This window comes from Vulpes lagopus, chromosome 7 (genome assembly GCF_018345385.1).
Source record: "Vulpes lagopus strain Blue_001 chromosome 7, ASM1834538v1, whole genome shotgun sequence".
Taxonomy (NCBI): Eukaryota; Metazoa; Chordata; class Mammalia; order Carnivora; family Canidae; genus Vulpes; species Vulpes lagopus.
Genome location: NC_054830.1, coordinates 26,376,397 through 26,397,357, shown reverse-complemented (window position 1 = coordinate 26,397,357; position 20,961 = coordinate 26,376,397). Strand labels below are relative to the sequence as shown.

Here is a 20,961-nt window from a genome sequence, read left to right as displayed (position 1 = left end):
AACTAAGATTTGTAAATCTACTGCATTTTCAATGACTGGAGCATTAGGACACTTAGAAACCATTACATTGCTGATGAGTATTTAAGTTTTTAGTTAAATGATTCATTTCCTCTTCAAGATTAGGATATTAGGATCTAATTAGGAAACTACCATGACTTGGGTACATATAAGCCTAACATCATTTTCCTTTATAAACATGGTTAGAGTTTGTACTTGAATAGGATGTTTTTCAAGGGATGATTGGTTGAATTTTTGTTACTATGCACATTCACATACACACAAATTTTTTCCACTAGATTCTAAAATTAGAAATTTTACTTATAAAAATTGAAAACATACACACATTTTTATGTAGAAGAAAATAAAGCCTATGCTTAAGCTAACCATCAAAAGTTGTTTTACACTTTGATGTATTTCATTTTAGTCTTTTTGTCACTCACACATTTTATTTACTGATTTTCTACAGTAGAGTTAGAGTTTTGTTTATATTATTTTCACTTAACTTTCTATCATGAGTCTTTCCCATATCATTAAGCCATCTTCATAAATAGAATTTCTTGTGACTCTTTACTGATAAATCAAGTTGTTTATTTTTCAGAAATTATAAACACTTATTTACATAAATATCCATCTGAGTTTCTGATTTTTTTTTTTTTTTTTTTTTACTTTAGAAAGGACTCAGATGCCTAGGTGGCACAGTGGGTTAAGCAGCCGACTTTTGGTTTCCACTCAAGTTCCAATCAAGTGACTTGATTTCAGGGTCTACAAATCAATCCCACTGTGGAGCCCCATAGATGCTCAGAGCAAAGTCTGCTTAAGACTATCTCCTCCTCTCCCTCCGCCCCAACCCACTTGCGTGCACGCGTGCATGTGCTCTCTCAAATAAATAAAAAAATCTTAAAAAAAAAAAAAAGATTTGTAGAGTGAAATTACTGAATAAAATGGCATATACATTTTTAAGGCTTTGATACGTATAGTAAAATTGCTTTTTGAAATACTCATACTGATTTAATTCCTGCTTAATACATATGACAAGGCTTAATATCTTTGCCATAAGAGAGGTCATACGAATAGATAAGAAAATAATGTTCTAACACCAAAATAGGTTCAGAACATGAACAGAAAATTTACTAAGCTGGAAATTTGTATATCCATTATATCCGTGTAAGTATATATGAATGATATAAAATCTCATTAAGAATATAAACTATACTAATAAAAATACTATCTTAATTATAATAAACTGTTCTTTCTTTGAAAGTATTCAAAGGTAAGATGTTAACAGGGGAAGCTAGGTAAAAGGTACTAGGGATTCTGTACTATTTTTATAACTTCTGTAGATCTAAAACTATTTCAAAATAAAAAGTTAAAAAATTACTCATATAATAGCTCTAGGTGCTTGTTGAAATACATCTTTGTGTGTATTGATCTCACATAAATGAGCCACCGTACTTCCAGAAATCTGCATCAGAGCATACCTAACTAGCTGTTTTCTTGAGTCACATTCTGGTATTGAAAAATAAGTGTAAAATATATCCAATGAATGCTCTCATTTATTGCACAAGTCTCTGAACCTGCTGTTTGTTATATACTTTATCTTAATTGTTTCCTAAAGCCCTACAAAGTAAGTCCTACAAAATTACAATGCTCATTTTACAGATGAGAAAGCCGAGGCTGTAAGATTGAGTAACTCATTCAAACTCATACTCTAAAATGTTTTATTTTAATTGGTTTCATTTATAAGATATGTCCATTTGGCAGAAATGACTTACATTTAGGGAATGAATGTTTGTCTTTATTTTCAGCTGGGAAAGCTGTTCCCTTTCCAACAGATGAACCTACAGACATTATTCCACGGAGCTGCCAACTAACGACAGATGTTCCACAAGTCACACAGCTGCTAAACATGACTAAACTCCGCCAAACTGAAATAAAATTTGGTGGTCATCCTCTAAGTTCGGCAGAATCAGGTATGCATCAGGCACTTAAATTATAACCATATTTATTTGAAAGACCAAAAAAAGGGTTAAAAAAAAAAACTACTGCAATGACGTTTTATAGCTTAAAGTTAAATATTAAGTCACTCTAACATCAATTCATGACTGTGATAATCATTTTAAATTTCTCTTTAGCAGCTAAAATATTTTCTGGGTTTATACATACCCAATCAAAACATCCTAAATTAGTCTTCTCCTTTTCCTGTATGCTTCCAAACCCAGCCAATTATACTTCTGAAACATCTCTCCAATCTCTCTGCTCCTCTATCCTGTTGCTGCTTTCATTGATGAAGTCCCCACCATTGCTCATCTTAGCCTCCCAGTTAATCTCCATATTGCTGTTGAATTATCTTTCTGATAATAGAAATAGAAATATGATCATGCCTCTCTTCATTTAAAGACCCTTTAATGCCTTTCCTACTATCTTAGAAGGCAAAATGAAAAAACCCTTGGGAACTTACACAAAGCCAACCTCCTCTATCCCAGCTTACTCCAGAGTTTCATCTCTCCTTCCCCATATGCAATTTTCTGACCCCTCTGTGGGTTTGCACACATTCATATTTGGGGATCACTGTTTCTTTGCCTAAAACAACTTCTTTGTCTTTCTGCCTGGAAAAACTCCCAATTCATTTTTCTAGGTCCAACTCAAATGCTACCTCTTCTGTATAGTCTTTCCTAATTCTAACAAGGACTGTTCTCTTCTATGACTTTTTTCCTTTCTTTTCATTTTTTTTACAATACTTTTTAATATCTCTGCTTTTCCCAATAAAGTGTGACTTCCTCCTAGCATCGAACACAGTATTTGCCACAATGTTTTCATGCCAGGGGCTGCAGATTCAAATTATTATGGAGGCCAGTCAGATAACATAAATAAATAAAGTGGGCTGGATGCCTGGATATTTGACATATAGAAACCTATTCTACTCTTCAGTGAACCTTATTGGGAGTGGAGGGGGTCATTAGGGGTAAGGAGTCAGGTAGTGCTTCAAAGAAATTGTTCTCTACTGCTCAGCTGTTCAAACAGTAACATTAACAACTATGCAAATGATAGAATAAATGGTAGTTAATACTCAGCCCTTGTGAGGGAGCATTAGGGAGTGGTGAGGACTATAGCAAATTATAAGCTCATTCTCCATCTAGAAAGGATACTGCAATTCCATTCTAGCTACGTGTTGCCTTGAAGAATTCATTTACAATCTCACCAGGTCTTCCTTTTTTTTTCCCCAAGAGGTGCTAGGTAGTTCAATGTTAATGCTAAATCTTCCAGTTTTAAAATATTGTCTAAGTTCTAAAATTTTTTGAAAACACTCTATGAGCCTAATGAGCCATGCCAGGACTACCAGTTTTGAATATCTGTAATAGACACCTGTAGCTCTTGACCAAATGAATGAATAGTGCATACAAATCAAGAAACCTAACATTATTTAGATGAGTGGATCTCAACTTCCTGTTTGTTAGAATCACCAGGTATATTTTATAAATAATTTATGTAAAAAATTTTTTTTCCTAATGTCTCTGCTTCATCTTCAGAGATTCTGATTTAACTGACCTTGTATGGATATTTTTTAAATGTCTTCAGTGATTCTAATGTGCAGCCTGGTTTGAGAACCACTGGATCACTTACCCAAACAAAAGTCCTATGGCTCAGATGGCACTCAGAAACACAAAAGTAATCCCAAGGAAGGTAAAGTGATGGTTGTAAAAAGCCCTTATGAAGGAAGAAGTAGGTCTTGAAAGTATTCAGTAAATACTTGTGTAAGTTTGTATTATAAATGTAAGATTTATGGAAGTGTAAGGTGGTGCAGAAGTCTGAGCAAAGACAAGGAGACAGCAAAATGCATGGATGAGTTTTCTGAGGGATTAGTAAGAGGAATGGCCTCAGTAGCCAGAATGGCTAGGTCAGAAGAATATGAGAAGAATGTGCCTCCTGCTTCTAAAGTAGAGACACAATAATGCCTTTTTTAGGAAGATGAATTTGACATTGGAATTCAAGATGAATTTTTAAATCAAGACCAGAGATTAAGAATTACAACTCAGGTGTCTTTGCAGCCATCTGGGCATAAAATGTCACTGGCAATGTGGTAAGTGTTGAACTTAAGAGACGCTGCAGTGGAAACACATGCAGGACTTGATTCTCAGGTAACAAATGGAGAAGAGAGCAGTCTCAAAGTTTGAGAGAGGTCAAAGTAGAAGCTGGAGAAAAGAGACAGCCATGATCAAATGAATGAGAAATGGAGTGTTTAGCTCTCTATATTTATCCTGTATTTATTTATTCTTGATGTATTTTTTTAAGATTTTATTTATTTATTTATTTATTTATTTATTTATTTATTTATTTGAGAAAGAGAGAGAGGGAGCATGAGTGAGGGGGAGGAGCAGACCGAGAGGGAGAGGGAGAGAATCTCAAGCAGACTCCCCACTGAGCACAAAGCCTGATCTTATGATCCTAAGATCACGACCTGAGTCAAAACCAAGAGTCGGACACTTAACCCACTGAGCCACCCAGGTGTCCCTCTTGGTGTATTTTGCATATGTCAATCTTCATCAGCATTACATGTCCTAAATTGCATATTCCTAGAAAATTGGGATCTGTCTTGTAACTTCTTCAATATAAACCCTGGCAGGGGCCTATGTGTCAGTAAATACTATATTTCTAAACTCTTTATTACAAAATTTTCAAGCTTCCAGTAAAGTAAAGAGAAGACATTAGATCCTCATGTCCTTGTCACCTGTTTCCACAATTGCCAACTTTAGGCAGGACATTTTAGTAGCACAGGGCACAGGTAATGAGAATTTGAATATTTATTATATATATACTATATTGAGAGAGAGAGAATATATGTAGCCTATGTTCATTAAAGAACCTTTAGAAAATATACAGGAGGATGAAAAAGATCTCACTCCACAGGCAACCACTGTAAACACCTTGGGTCACAAATCAATCTCAATGGAAGATTCACCAAAGAATGAAAGGAGCAAGCATATTTTTGATAACCAAACACTCTAACTCTATCTAATAGGCTGTGAATGCTTTCATTAATAGAAATGACTAAGCTGTAAAGTCCATCAGATAACTCAAAGAGCAATTGTGAATGCTCTTCTTTTATCTCTCTAGCTTAATATTTTAAGAATTAATTATGTCTTTAAATGAAAATATAAGTCTGTAAGTAGATATTTTAAGTGTCTTTTTTTAATTTAAAGTTCAAGGACATGTATGATGCCTGAGATTAAAGAGGAATTTGAATAAATATTAATTGCATCATTAACTCCATATATTATAATTAAACAGAAACTTTCTCATAGGCCATATTTGATCCCAACTTGTAGAAGAGAATATTAGTATATATCTTGCAAATTCCATAAATGGGATCTTAATATATATTAATAGTCGACTTGAGTCACATATACAGAAAATTAAAAATCAGGGGTGCCTGGGTGACTCAGTTAAGCATCTGACTCTTGATCTCAGCTCAGGTCTTGATCGCAGGTTCATGAGTTCAAGCCCTGCATTGGGCTCCACACTGGGCATGGAACCTATTTAAAAAAAGAAAAGAAAATTAATAATCATCACTTAATAGAATACTTCATCTGCTCTGTGGATCCCAGTTTTATTTCTATTCCATGATAACCATAAGGTTATGATAAGATTACATGAAAATACAGTAGTCCTCCCTCTTCTGAGGTTTCAGTTACCTGTGGTCAACTGTGGTTCAAAAGCAGATGATCAGAAAGTCAGTAGTAGCCTAACACTAGGTCACACACCTACATCATTCACCTCCCTTCATCTTGTCTCATAGTAATTTTATCATCTCACATCATTACAAGAACAGTGAGTGCAGCACAAGAAGATATTTTGAGAGAGAGGGCACATTCACATAACTTTTACTTCAGGAAGAAAGCATACACATTTTATTAATATTTTACATGTACAAGGGAGCCTTTAACTTTTATTACAATATATTGTTACAATTGTTCTATTTTATTATTAGTTGTTAATCTCTTACTGTGCCTGATTTATAAATTAAACTTTATCAGAGGTGTGTATGTATAGGAAAAAACAGTTTATATGTGTTTTGGTACTTATCCATTTTCAGGCATCCATTGGGGGCCTTGGAACATATCCTACAGGGATAGGAGGAAGCTAGTATACATTGAATTTTGTAGTTCTCTTGCTACAAAGACTTTTCAGTTGCTAATTTCATCATTTGTGGGTTTTTGAAACTTACTATAAATTAACATAATAGTAATTGTTCTTTGTATGAGATATTTTATTTGCAAGGTGTAGCTAATGAATAATGCCCAAGGGCAGACTTGCTAATCTTGGAAAAGCCAGGAGATATTACTTCATTTTAACTATTTGTTTTTGTGTCTGTCTGAGAAATGGACTCCCCATGATGAGAATTTTTGAATTGCATGAGGAAATGACTGTGCACTCTTAAAATTGACTGTACAGTATATTTATGTAAATTGCGGTACTTTGTTATAAATGCACACACTGAGATCCCAATGAAGCTACCACAAAAAGAAGTAGTTGCTTCCTATGGGTGCTTTCTAGTATGTTCATTTGAGCAAAAAAAGGAAACCTTGAAACTTCCATTTTAGAGTGCATTTTGTTGAATGTCATGTAACTTGATTGAAAGCATTTAATAAAATTAATAAGATAATTGTGCTTCCAAGAAGCCAGTGTTACCACACTTCTACCCTGTTCATTTTGTCAGTTCCCACTGCACATTAGCTAATGACTATTAGTCTGTAGAGAACAGCAGGGTATCTGATGATCTTATTTTCATTAATGGGATCCCAGTTTAATTGAACCAGAGATCAGGTCTGGTTGAAGTTGAGCATTTGGCTACTAATGACAAGATGCAATGGTCCACTAAACACAAATCAAAACTAGTGATTTGCTTAAAAATAAGGAGGCAGTTTTCTCAAGTGCCTCTTTTCCACAGTAGCAGTGTTATTGGGCTTCTCCTTTTTCAGTAAGAAGAGACTGGCATCCTTATCTCGTAGTACAATTGCAAATAGGTTAGTTAATGCATTTTGCAAAACCATGAAATAATCATCTAACTACAGTTGGTACTGGTGAGATCTTATTAGAATTTCTTCTTTGGGTTTCACATTATGAAAGCAAAATTCAATTCAAGTAACAAAATCCACTGTAAAGGAGAATCAAAAGGAAAAAGGATTAGATTGTGACTTCAGGAAAAAAACGCTTTTCTCCTCTTTTTTTTTTTTTTTTTTTTTTTTTTGAGGGAGAGTGTGTGAAGGGGGTGGAGGTGGGGGCACAGAGGGAGAGGGAGAGACAAGAAAGAGAATCTTAAGCAGGCTCCTCGCTCAGCATGGAGCCTGATGTGGGGCTCCATGTCGCAACCCTGAGATCATGACCTGAGCCACAATTAAGAGTTAGACCCTTAACCGACTGAGCTACCTAGACGCCTCCAACAAAACACTTTTCTAAACTCACACTTTTGGCAAATCCTTGTTGGTTTAAAAAGATGCCACAATTTGCCCAGTGTCCAATAATAAATCAGAGTGAACTTGACTGTCCCTTACATTTGAATCATATACTTTAGTAAAAATAAGGCATATCTAGTCACATTCCTTCATTAAAATTTTTTTAATATGAAAGGAATTTAGTGTGGATATTGATCAGTATCTGTGAAATTTGTTACAGCAAAGATGTCACAAACCATATATAGAGTGAATTTCAATTTTTCTGTGATATTGCCACCAAATATTGAAGACTTTGATATATAAATATTAATATAATAGTAAATGTGAAAAACACATCTAATCTGTTGCGTAGTTGTGCTACTTTTGCAGAACTGACTTGTTCCAGCCTTTACATTTCTCCTTTACATGTCTATTATAGCATGGCTTATAATGACAAAACTGGAGACAAATTACTTGTTCATAATAGGGAGTTGATTAAATACCCAGAAATAAGATATTATAGGTGCGGCTCTACACTGATCTGATCTGCTTGTGATGATCTGGAAAGGTCTCAAAGCTCTATGTCTCTGTCAGTAACACATTGAAAGCTAGGGTGTTGTCTCTGTATGAGCCCACTAGCATAGTAAATAAACAAGATAGTTACCCAGGTACCTAGGGATGCTGGTGTAGATGTACCTTTTTTAAGGAAATACAAGAAAATTAGTAATAACCTTTAGGAACAGGGACTAGTAGAGGCAGGAGCAGGAAAATAAGACTTTCGTTTCTCATATCTTCATCTGCTAGAGATTTGTAACTTCCTGTATCTATTCACAATTTGTGATGTTAATAGATAATGTTTGAGCAACATAATGTATAACTTAGTTTCTTTTGTAGTTTCTTCTGTATACTTTTCTTCTGTCTTTTGAAAAGCCCAGAGAATTGCTATAAAATTAAAATACATTTCTTAACTTAATGTCAGTATTCTCATTTAAAATATATAATGGGAAGGAAATCCAAAATTAATGACAAAGGAAAATCTTTTAAGTATATAGTTGCATACTAAGCTTGTTTATTTATGATATAATTGGAAAATATATATGTGACAATCTGTACTGTACTAGTGTCAATTATGCTCACATACATTTTACACACAGTTCACATGCTGATGAGCATGGGGCTGTACTCATCCAGTAACCCCAAAGATACCCTCTCTGTTACATCACCCTACTTTTATTTCTATCACAGCACTTATCCTTAGGTGATATTTTCTTTTTACTTAATAGTTTGCTTATTGATGTCTCCCCAGGGGATTGTGAGCTTCAAAACTGCAGGGGTCCTGTTTATTGTTGTATGCCCAGCACCTAGCTCAATCTTTAACACTTTAACACTTACCAGGAACTAAATAGATATTTGTTAATTAAGTGATCAAATGAGTGAATGAAATGCTAGCCATATAATTTGAGCAGGTAAGTATATTAAGCAGCAAATCATCATCATCATCACCACCATTAATGTTTAGTGACTTTTTGCTGTATCCTTTACGTAGTGTATTAGTCAAGTTTCTCCAGAGAAACAAAACACACATATATACAACTTACATGTAATACAGGTCTCGATAGATATTTTTATAGTGTGGGTATATATATATATAGAGAGAGAGAGAGAATGAGAGACAGAGAGAGGGAGAGAGTCCTATCATAAGTAATTGGGTCAGGCACTTACGGAGACTGAGAAGTTGCAGGATCTGCAGTGGTCAAACTGGAGACCCAGAAGAGCCAATGGTGTAGTTCTTGTCCAAATCTAGGAGAGCTGATAGTGAAAGTGCCAGTCTGAGGGTGGCCAAAGACCAATATCCTACCTTAAAGGGTCAGGCAGAGAGATCAAATTCTCCCTTCCCCTTTGTGTTCTATTCAGGCCCTCCATGGGGTGGAATTTACCGATTTAGATGTTAATTCATACAGAAATGCCCTTAGGGCTATATTCAGAGCAATGTTTAATCTGGGCACCCTGTGGCCTAGTCCAGTTGATACATAAAGTTAGCTATCATACATCGTTTATCCCATTTAATCCTTTCATATACCTTTTTGTGTAGAAATCATAATCACCATTTTGTAGGTAAGAAAACTGAGCTCAAAGAGAAAAGATAATTAGTGAATGGTAGACCTAGAATGTGACCTAGGTCTGGTTTCAGAGATGCATTCTTAACTGCTTGTTCCCAGTAAGCAATTTCTCACTGCTTGTGTTAAGGATTTATTTTGCAGAACCTTCTCATGTTCTAGGAAACTGCCCTATTTCTAAAACCAAATAAATCATCTACCAAGGCCTATATTATACTTAAGCTCCACTCTATTCAAAATGGAAAGTTTTCTTGAGATAATAAAATTGTTTCCCTGAAAAGGTTTCTTTACTCATTAATAGTAAAGACCAAAAACTAGGCTTTTGAATGCTTTTTAATAAATTAAGAGTTTGTGAAGAAAAAGTAATATCTTATGCTTTATTACTTTTTATCTTGAAGTTGCTATATCCTAACTTTACCCATAGATGATGTTGTCTATGGTTGTACTCAAGTTTAGAGGAGAAAGCAATATTCTAATTTTAGTTCCTAATATGTTTTATTGCCTTTCAGAAACATCTTTAAATTTTTCTTAATGAGCTACAGATAAGTACTGGTTTTATTTAATTCTTTGCAAAAGTTCAAGAGTGATTTTAGTCACCTAGGGCCTTCCCTGCCTTCATCGTTCACCTCCTTGTCTTTTCATTATGCTTCTAGAATTTACAGACTGACCATCCTCCAACTGGTCTAAAAAAGTTTTGAATTAAAATGTTCTTCATAGAACAAACACTCAAGTTAGCCCCATTTACCCCTAACCCACATCTAATACGTACCTTTCGCATGTGTTACCTTTTTGGCGTTGAAACCACTTCAGTTTGTCCTTCTCCCCACACCCCACCTCCGAAAAAGGATATTACAGCATTATATTCTATACTTGATTCCTCATAAACCACATTTGTCTTCATCACATACATTAATTATATTCATGAAATTCTGGTACTTATCTATACAGCCATTCACAGACCCACTTTTCAGATAGCAGAATGATAAGTGTTTCATCTGATGTCTTGACAGAACTGCGCAGAAAATAAATAGTGGACCTGGGAAGGATCCCCTGGCCCACCGAGGGCAACATCCTATGTGGGTGGTAACCCTTGAGACACTGGGGTTCTGAGCCCCTGCTCTGCGTGGACAGATCTCTGAACATCAGGAGCCTCGATTTCTTCATCTTTGGGATAGGATAATATCACACGAAGTGACTAGAACTTGCATAGAGGTCGTGTACGCATCATCATATCCATCCATCATCTTTTACATTCCAAGTTGAATGTCTCTCCCCTAACCTTGAGCCCCAGTGAAATACACTTAATAATCTTTTGAACTTTTCCTTCATAGTTCTTGTCACACTGGTAATCATGTAGCTATTTATGAATGACTGGCCCTACCATCTGTGTCCCCCATGAAACTGAGCTCCCTGAAGGAGGTACATGTTCACCTTATTCCCAGTCTTCCTCAGTGCCTAGAGCAGTGGCCATCTAGACCAGGTGCCCAGTCACTACTGAAAGGATGGATGAATGAAGGAATAACTGATTATGAATAGACTTTGTAAAGTGTAAAATGCTATTCAAGATGGAAGATATTAACATATTTACTGAGCATTTAGTCCCTACTAAGCACAGTATTTGGCATGTTACATGCATTGTTTCATGCGATCCAACAACAACACCGTGACTCAAGTACTATTATTATCCTAATCTTTTGAAAGGAAGTGAGGCTTAGAAAGGGTAAGTACCTTGTCTAAAATAATATTGCTCTACTAGATCAGCCTTTTTTGTATTTTTTACATTCTTTATAGCAGTGCACATATAATAAAATAAAAATTAATCCAATTCAAGGTCTGGATTCTGGTAGCAAGTTTAATTCTGATTTGATTGCCAGATAATAGATGTAAGTCTTGAGCATGACCCTTCAATGATTAGAGTTGAAAATTTAGCAGGTTTTTCTGGTTAAGCTTTGAAAGCCCTGCAAACTTAAATGACTATCATAATTAGAACATTGTATCTTGAGACAAAAATGAATGTTTATTTTTCTAAAAGACAATTAGAGAGCAGACCCTCAGGTTTTATATTCTCACTACAGAGGCATGTACCCCTCATAAAATAGCAAAATAATTAATGGTAACATCTTTGACCTACACCAAGTTCATTTTCCGCAAACTCAAGAAAATGAAACGCCTAGAGCATGACTTTAATCTAATCTTGATTTTTAACCTTATATTGTGCATATTGATATCAGCTCTTAAAAGAGCTCCCTTTAGAATTCAAAAGGCATGTGTTTCTGCTTGTAGTTTTCTTTAATAAAGGTTTTTCTCATTATAGAAACTTTGTCCCTTTTACTTTTTATTTTAGAAACCAAAAGTCTGAATTACATTTCCTTGTAGATTTTTTTTTAAAAGATTATATTTGTTTATTCATGAGAGACACAGGGAGAGGGGCAGAGACATAGGCAGAGGGAGAAGTAGGCTCTCTGCAGGGAGCCCAATGCAGAACTCGATTCCAGGACCCCAGGATCACCACCTGAGCCGAAGACAGATGCTCAACCACGGAGCCACCCAGGTGCTGCTCCTTGTAAGTTTAATTAGGATTCTCGTTATACTAGATGAATAGCTTGATACATGTTTATAGAGATAATTGTGACAATTAATGATTATAAGCAGAACTACTAAGATGAAACAGTCGTTAAGAATGTGTATATGTTAATTGTACCAAGAAATTTAAAGAAATCTGTTAAAGAGATACTTAATGGTGAAGTATTGGTATACTTTGTTTTGTGAATAAAGTGTACTAACATTTGTAAATTTAAAAAAAGAAGATTTAACTACTTAGTGGTAGCTTACTCTTTAAAAAAATCCTATGATAAATGCTCTTATAAAATATAGAATCATGGGGGGTACCTGGGTGGCTCAGTTGGTTAAGCATCTGCCTTTTACTCAGGTCATGATCCCAGAGTCCCAGGATCAAGCCCCATGTCATTGGGCTCCCTGCTCAGTGGGGAGCCAGCTTTTCCCTTTCCGTCTGTGGGACCCCCACCCCTGTGCTCTCTGTCTCATTTTCCCTCATACACCCGCTCTCTCTCAAATAAATAAAATCTTTAAAATATATATATATATATTAAAAAATTATATCTAATTTTCTGTGATTTAGAAGATTATATTATGTGAGATTTAGGTGTGTCTTTAGTGGTCCCTGGATATGGGGATCCCTGGGTGGCTCAGCGGTTTAGCACCTGCCTTCAGCTCAGGGCGTGATCCTGGAGTCCCAGGATGGAGTCCCACGTCGGGCTCCCGACATGGAGCCTGCTTCTCCCTCTGCCTGTGTCTCTGCCTCTCTCTCTCTCTCTCTCTCTCTCTCTCTCTCTGTGTGTGTGTGTGTGTGTCTCATGGATAAATAAATAAAATCTTTACCAAAAAAAAAAAAAAATGGTCCCTGGATATCCACTGCTAAGTAAGAGATTCCTCTAAAAAATTCAAGGTATTTAGGAATTTTAATATTTTTAAATAGCTCCAAACTAGTTAATGTGTACATGTTCTTGAAAATATAGCTCAAACTATGCCATGTGATTTTAAAATACTATCTCCCCTAAAAAACCCTTCTGCTAATTTTGAATACTACTAACTGTGGTGAACTTTATCCATTGTCTACCATGTACTGTACTGGGCTCCACAGATGGAGGTACATACAGTACCAAATAAATGGTCTTTCCACTCAAAGGGGCTTAAATTAGTTGAGGGGAATGTCCAGAGAGAGAGAGAGAGAGACAGACAGAGAGAGAAAGAGAGAGAATATGAAAAAAAGTTAAGGAAATTGTTCCATAAGATGTTTGAACAGAAAGATATGCAAAATATATGTCCATAGCCATGACTAGAAGTTAAAAAAAAAAAAAAAAAGGCTCCTAATCTGATAGTGAAAATTCCCATGTAGGCCCAAGCCATATCCCATGCCCTTTAGGCCCTTCAGTGGGTCTTTCTTTCTGGGAAAATCCACGTTTGGGAAAAACCAATAATCTAGGATTCTTTTTCTACTTGGTCACAAAAGGTACAAATGATGATAGATTCTATAATACATTTTTTCAATTGGCCTGGGATTTGAGTGTCATTTCTTTCTGTTATTGATTCTGAGAGACTAATAGTGTTTTGTTTATTCCATATAGATATTTATAATGACTAAAAAAAAATACAGATACCACACACAACCAAGTCTATTTGCTAACACTAGAACATTTCACACATAACCTAAGTAGGCATCTGAACGTGGTGCCATAATGCTACTGATGTTGAAAGCCATACCACTCATTTAACCATCAATGTCTTAGTCATTGTGGACTCTTCCCCTCATTCCCCCATATCCCAGCAGTTATCCATCCCTGCCCAGTCTTCCACAATTCACACATAAAACCCACAGATGGATTTTTCTTAAAATGAAAAATGAAATTCTAGCCATAGTTAGAAATATTTAGTCATTTAATCCAACATCCCTTTTGACTTATTATATTTAATAACTCATTCATTTTGCTCAGCAAGGACCTATAACTCTGTGTCAGGCATTAGGCTAGCAATTCAGGGGTAACAAGCTAGGCTACTGAGTTTATATCTACTGAAGCACACATTATCAGAGAATCCCACAAACACATGTAAAAGTGCAATTTTGAAAGAGTGAAATCTTGCCATTTGCAACAATGTGGATGGAACTAGAGGGTATTATGCTAAGCAAAATAAGTCAGTCAAAGAAAGACAAATACCATATGATTTCACTCATATGTGGAATTTAAGAAACAAAACAGATGAATATGGAGGAAGGGAAGAAAAATAAAATAAGATAAAAACAGCGAGGGAGGCAAATCATAAGACTCAACTATAGGAAACTGTGGGTTGCTGGAAGGGAGGTTGGGTGGGGGGATGATGTAATTGGGTGATGGGCATTAAGGAGGGCACATGATATAATGAGCACAGGTGTTACATGCAACCAATCAATCACTAAATTCTACTCCTGAAACTGATAATAAGTCACTGTATGTTAACTAAATGGAATTTAAAAAAAAATTTTTTAAGTACAATTTTGACAAGTTATGTGAAGGAAAGGTTATGGGAGTACCTATACTGGAAGAATAGCTATCCATGGAGAATAGCACTCACAAATGCTCTGGTAGGCAGGAAGAACTGAGGAGGCCAGTCTGTTGAGAGAGCAGAAAATGAGGGATAAAAGGTGTGAACTGAAGCCAAAACACATAGGTTTTTGCAGCCACTGTTAAGGGCTTTCTTCCTAATCCTAAATGCAGCAAAGAAGACGTTGAAAAGTTGTAAGTGAGGAAAAGGAATGACATGATCAGATGTATGCTTTCGTAAGACCACTCTGGCTGCGTTTTGGAGAGGGCATGGGATAGGGAGCCAGAGTGGACATGGGACATCCCTTGAGAGGCTTTGTGATCATCCAAGAGAGGGCTGATGGTCACCTGACTGCAGTACTGATGGAAGAGGTGGAGAGAAGTAGGCATGGGTTGGCTGTGGAGAAGGTTGAGAGAGAAGTCAAGGATGACACCCAGATCCTAACTCTTCAAACTCAGTGGATTGTGTGGTGCCAGTCACTGGACCACATTTTCCATTTGAAGCATCTTTGAGACATCAAAGAAGAACTGAGCAAGAAAGCCACTGGATACAAGGCGTGGAGCTCAGAAGAGAGGAGTAGGCCAGAAATAGAAAGAAGGGAGTTCTCTGGTATCTGAATCCACTTTACAATAGCCGGAATAGCTTCCCAGACTTCTGCTTGGACACCTTCAAAATGACAGAAAATTCTCCACCACCATGAGCAGACATGGTTAGTTAAAGAAAGATGTTCCTTATGTAGGACTATACACTTGAAGTAAATTGCTATCACTTCTGATTCTGCCCTTTGAATAAATGAAATCTCTCTTCTATCTAACAAGGCTTCAGAATTTGAAGAAAACTGGAATGGTATATCTCCTCACTGCTTTGCCAACCAGCCACCCACCTTAGATCTTCTGTCTATCAAACATTCTTTCAGATCCTGTCAGTAGTCTAGCCCGTTTCTTCAGCCTCATCTATTGAAAACATAAAACTAGATCTAGAAAACACCCATTTACCCACACAAAGTAGTACTTCCACTCAGATCTAAACACTTGGAGCTTCCCTAGCATGGTGTGTTTTCACAAACTTTTGTGCCTTTTCTCATGCCATTGCAGAGGAGTGGTTTTTAACTCCACCATAAGTAAAGTTACAGCTCTGCAGAAGAGGCTAAAAAGACCACCTAGCTAACTAGGCTCTTAGCAATGTGTAACCCAAACCCGTCTTCCTAGCTAAACTGGTAATTTCATTGTTCCTCAAGCATACTCGACCAGTTCACTCTTCCATGTCTTTATTTAGATACTCTCTTCTGTCTGGGGCACCTTTCATCTTTTATTCTTGAAATCTTATCAGTTATTCAAAATCCATTCAAGAGGTCACTTACTCTTTTTTTTTTTTCCCCATCATTATAAGTGTACTTATAAGTGTACTTAATCCCCATCCCCTATTTCACCCATACCCCAACCCACCTCCCCTCTGCCAACCATCAGTTTGTTTTCCAGAGTGAAGAGTCTGTTTCTTGGTTGTCCCTTCCTTCCCCCCCCCCCCCCCCGCCCACTTCAGTCATTTGTTTTGCTTCTTTGATTTCACATATGAGTGAGATCAAACAGTATTTGTCCCTCACTGACTTATTTCACTTAGCATTTTACTCTCTAGCTCCATGTTGTTGCAAATGGCAAGATTTCATTTTTTTTTTTATGGTTGAATAATATCCCATTGTATATATACACCACACCACATCTTCTTTATCTGTTCATTTGTCAGTGAACACTTGGGCTGCTTCTGTAGTTTGGCTATTGTAAATAATGCTGCAATAAACATAGAGATACAGGTATCCCTTCGAATTAGTATTTTTGCATTTTGCGGGGGGTAAATACCCAGGAATGTGATTACTGGTTTGCAGGGTAACTCTGTTTTAATGTTTATGAGGAACAAGAGATCATTTGTTCTTCATTTCCACTGGTCTGCTCTATGTTACCTGTTTACTTGTACTGTCACCTCCCTTGAAGGCAAGAGATAGGTCTTATCTATTTTGTGTCACTCACAACCTCTGGGAAATTCTCAAGAGTGCTCAATCAAATATTTGTTCAATTGAGTTAGTTTTATTTATTTCCTTAAAGAAAAAATAAGATGTATTTTTAGTAGCTTGCTTTCTTTTCTCTTCTCTCTCTCTCTCTCTCTCTGAGGTAAAATATTTGTGGTAGTGATTCTCAAACATAAGAGCCATTTGGGGGAACTTATTAAACTCATACATTTCTGCTGCTTCTCCCCATGATTCTAATTCTACAGATCTGGGAGATCTGATGTTGGGCTCAAGTATCTGCATTTTTTTTATAAGTACCCTGTAGTAGGAAGGGGGGATTCAGATCTTATGACACCTGGGTTGTACTTTCAGAAACATTGCAGCAGGGTATTTGTCATTATGCCTATTAATGGATTATTATTACCTTCTTTGAACAAAACAGATCAGTTCATTAACAGGGGAACAGGTAGTACGCGGAACAGCAAACACCAAGACGTTTGTCATATCGCTTTTGGATCCAGAGTTCTGGGACCACCTCCACTCTCTGGCAGGAGGAATAACATGAGGATATCCAGTGAGGTAGGAACGAGGTTTGAAGAGCTTGTCTAAGCGTGAGGAGCATGGGAAGAGAAGGGTTTTTTTCCCAGTGCATGAGTGGCTGGGGAAAGAGGGAGAAAGATGACATGCCAAAAACAGAAGGCTTGAATAAATTTGGAACAGAGATTCTGGATTTTAAAAGACCTCAAAACTGTTTTATTTTTGTCATGTCAACACAATTAACATTTCTGAGTATTCTTTTGATTAAATATGTTCACAAAACTTAAAGGCAAATATATGTGAGCACATTTTGTGGTCTTCTTCAAAAAGGATTTGGATCATCACCAGATACCTTACAAGGAACAGATTCTCAAATGTTACATTTTTATTTTTAATTTCCTATGAATTTCTAACACATAGTGACTTTCAGTAAAACTCTTACCTAGTAAAGATGGAGTGTAGCAAATAAGCACATTTTAATTTATGTGTCTGGAAGACTTGTTTGTCTTCTATTTTGTCTCACATATTTCTCCTTCCATTTCTCGCTGACTTTCTGCTGTGATTTCCCTCTCTATCCTTCCCTTTCTAACCTTTTCATTCCCTCTAGTTTGTTTCTCACTTTTTATTTGTCCAACTATTATTAGTCTCTGTAAATTCTATAGAAAATAAATGCAACTCCCATATTTTAAAATGTGCAGATTAATTCCTCTCCCTTACAGACAATAAGATCCGTTGGGTCCAGAAATACTCGATCATGCCAACAGTCTGTGGCCGATAACTGTGCTAGCAATACAGAGATGGCAGCCTCACTGAGGCCTCAGTTTGAAGAGCAAGCAGATAAAGAAAATATTTGCCAAATAAAGCAAACTGTACCTGTTCATGGTAAGAATCATACATAAAGTTTTGATAACTAGGGGAAAATAGAAACGTTCTTGCAAAGATAAATTTGAAGTTATATTCTTGACTATATCTTAACATCCAGAGAATTATTATTCAGAAATGAAAAAGATGGCAGGTATTGAAATATGTTTCAGGTTCTTATACATATATTCTCTTCTGAAACCTATCATTCTGTCTCTTATTTTAAAATTCTTTCTTCCTTCCTTCCCTTTTTTTTCTATCTTTTTTCCTTTCTTTCAAGTAGGCTTCAAGGGGCTCAAACTCATGACCCTGAGATCAAGACCTGAGCTCAGATCAAGAGTCACACCCTTAACCTACTGAGCCACCCAGTCATCCCACCTATCATTCTCTTTATTCCATTATTTCAAATCACCATAGTACCCTGTGTTTTTATTTTATGATGACTGGTAAGGAAATAACATAGCATTCTATTATCACTACATTTTGGGAACTCCACGTGCATTTTAAGTTTTTTTTTTAATATTTTATTTAGTTATTCATGAGAGACACGGGGGGGGGGGGGGCGGGGGGCAGAGACACAGGCAGAGGGAGAAGCAGGCTCCATGCAGGGAGCCTGATGTGGACTCGATCCCAGGTCTCCAGGATCAGGCCCTGGGCTGAAGGCGGCACTAAACCGCTGAGCCACCAGGGCTGCCCCATTTTAAGTTTTCTTAATTTTATCTTTTAGTTAATCTCTTCCATTTGTAAAGTGCTTTTTATTTTCTCCCACTGATGCAAAAAGAACCCTGTTGATGAATAACAGACTCTTGTCCCATTTTATAGATTGAGAGTTCATGGCTAGCAGAGAGGTAAAGTGATTTGCAATTTGTAATCTTTGGAAAGAATTGAGACCAGGACCAAAGGCTTACCACTTGCTGTAGTTTTTCCATTCTTGCATGTCTGACTTTTGTTAGAGTTGAAAAAGAAGGCATTTGGGTTTATTTTATTTGATTTGGAGATTAATGATCACTTTTGCAGATTATATTTTCCGTAGAGTACAAAACTGAGAAAAGGAAATAGATACCATAGATATTCAGTCCTGGCTCTACCACTGTGTGTAAGACCTTGATCAAAATTCCTAAACCTTGTGGGTCTCAGTTTCCTCATCTGTAAAATGGGGATAAAATTACTACTGGAACTAGTAGTAATAAACCATGACTACCTCTCAAAGGTCATTTTGAGGATTCAACGAAAAAAGCCAGTCAAGCACATCATATTGTGCCAAGAAATTAAGCATTCAGTAAATATTAGATGCTGCTATAAATGCTGTTGTTATGATGATGATTATTACACAGTTAAGTTAAACGTAAGAATTATTTTTCAGGTTTGATTGCAGTTCTCCAGGGCTCTTTTGAAAACTACTTTTAAGCTGTTGATGAATTATTCTTTTCTACTTCTTTCAAAGGAAGAAATTATTTTTCTGTATTAGCTATCAACTTCATTTTTTATTATTTTTAATATAGCATGTTGTATGATAAACAACCAAATTACCTGTAGCTCTCTGTAAGGTTATATTACATAAGAAAATGTCTCAGTAATTTTGAAAGCCTGATACAATCCCAATAGTGAAATAGGAATAAATACCTATTTTCCATGAAGGAATAAATTGTGGTTTTGATACAGCTTTATATGATGTCACAATGATACATGAACATTATAGCTACAATTATATTTATTGAGTCATTTCAAACCATATAGCACTTTCTGTTCTGGCTTTTTGTTCTTTGATATGAAAATGTACCAGCTGATCTGCATGTTATGCATCCACATCCCCCTCAAGAACCATCAGCAGATAAGAATAATAACAGGAGAAGATTACGGTTAAAAAGCACCAGCAGAGAAAGGACAGAAGCACACAGCGGTACGGCACTAATTCAATACTATCTTATATCTGTATATTATTCAGAGCAATGGAATCTCTCTCTGCAGGTTGTAAATTTCAAAGGATTACGAACCAATTCATTTAAAATATAAATGTCTTTTCTACAGGGATTATGGAAATCAAATTTTCTGCAAAAGAATTGCTCTAGAGCCCTCACAGAGATTTACTGGATTAAATAGACAGTACCACAGAAGTAAAGGACTTCCTACTTCTACTCTCAAAGGCTGAATAAGCTTAAATTATTGTTTTTTAGAAATGGCCCAAATTTGATAAAGGAAGTTTCTGCCTGCAGTCTTTACTAAAATTGAACTTAACTCATAATTTTTCATGTTTCATTTATATCTCTTCTTTTTAAATTGGGCCTTTTTCAGATATATATTTTTTTTACATTTGCTTTCTCTCCCTTTGGACTTCATGCCATCCAATAGAATGTAGGTTAAAACTTCAACTCTTAAAAAAAAAAAAAAAGAAAACTTCAACTCTTTGCAACCAATAAAGCATTAGATAAATATAAGTGGCTGTTATAATTACCCCTTTGAATATTGGATATGAGGCATGTAAATCTTGTCTGCACATGCATTAGTGTATCCTGAGTCAAGCCCAGAGTATATCTTGTATGCATCTGTTAGCGTAATTTCTCAAAATTTTAGATGGGCTGAAATTCAGCTTCTTAGGATTCATGTTATTTTTATAAAATAGTATATAGAAAAATTAATTCTGTGTCCATTTTCCTACGATGTTGAAGGAAAGCACTTGGTTTAAAAAAGTCAGGTTGTATAAGAATTGTACTTTAAAGAAAACACACTCCATTTTATGTGGAACCAAAGAGAAAAATATAGGACTCTTTAAAAATAATGAGTTTTGGAATTCCTTTTATTACATATTGTAAAACTTAAATCTAAAATGCTCCCATGCAAATATCAAGGAATTTAAAGATGAACCTCTACAAAAATGCAGCTGAGTTCATCTTTGAAACATTCTAGTGGAAAAGAAAAGAAC

At 36.0% G+C, this 20,961-nt stretch overlaps 1 protein-coding gene across 14 annotated transcripts in view; it reads left to right on the top strand.

Moving 5' to 3' along the window:
• CFAP20DC (CFAP20 domain containing) overlaps window positions 1-20,961 on the top strand; it is a 241,375-nt gene that overhangs the window by 126,727 nt on the left and 93,687 nt on the right. For 9 of the 14 annotated variants that reach the window (XR_005988931.1, XM_041762017.1, XM_041762021.1 and 6 more), the window contains 4 exons: window positions 1,806-1,970; window positions 17,086-17,222; window positions 17,900-18,062; window positions 19,825-19,941. Coding sequence is in view for 13 of the 14 variants with exons in the window: in XM_041762017.1 (XP_041617951.1) it covers window positions 1,806-1,970; window positions 17,086-17,222; window positions 17,900-18,062; window positions 19,825-19,941 (582 nt within the window). In the remaining variant the exon portion in view is untranslated. Of the gene's footprint in view, window positions 1-1,805; window positions 1,971-3,962; window positions 3,986-17,085; window positions 17,223-17,899; window positions 18,063-19,824; window positions 19,942-20,961 lie in introns of those variants that run through there. The other 5 variants (XM_041762027.1, XM_041762028.1, XM_041762019.1 and 2 more) reach the window with 4 other exon arrangements.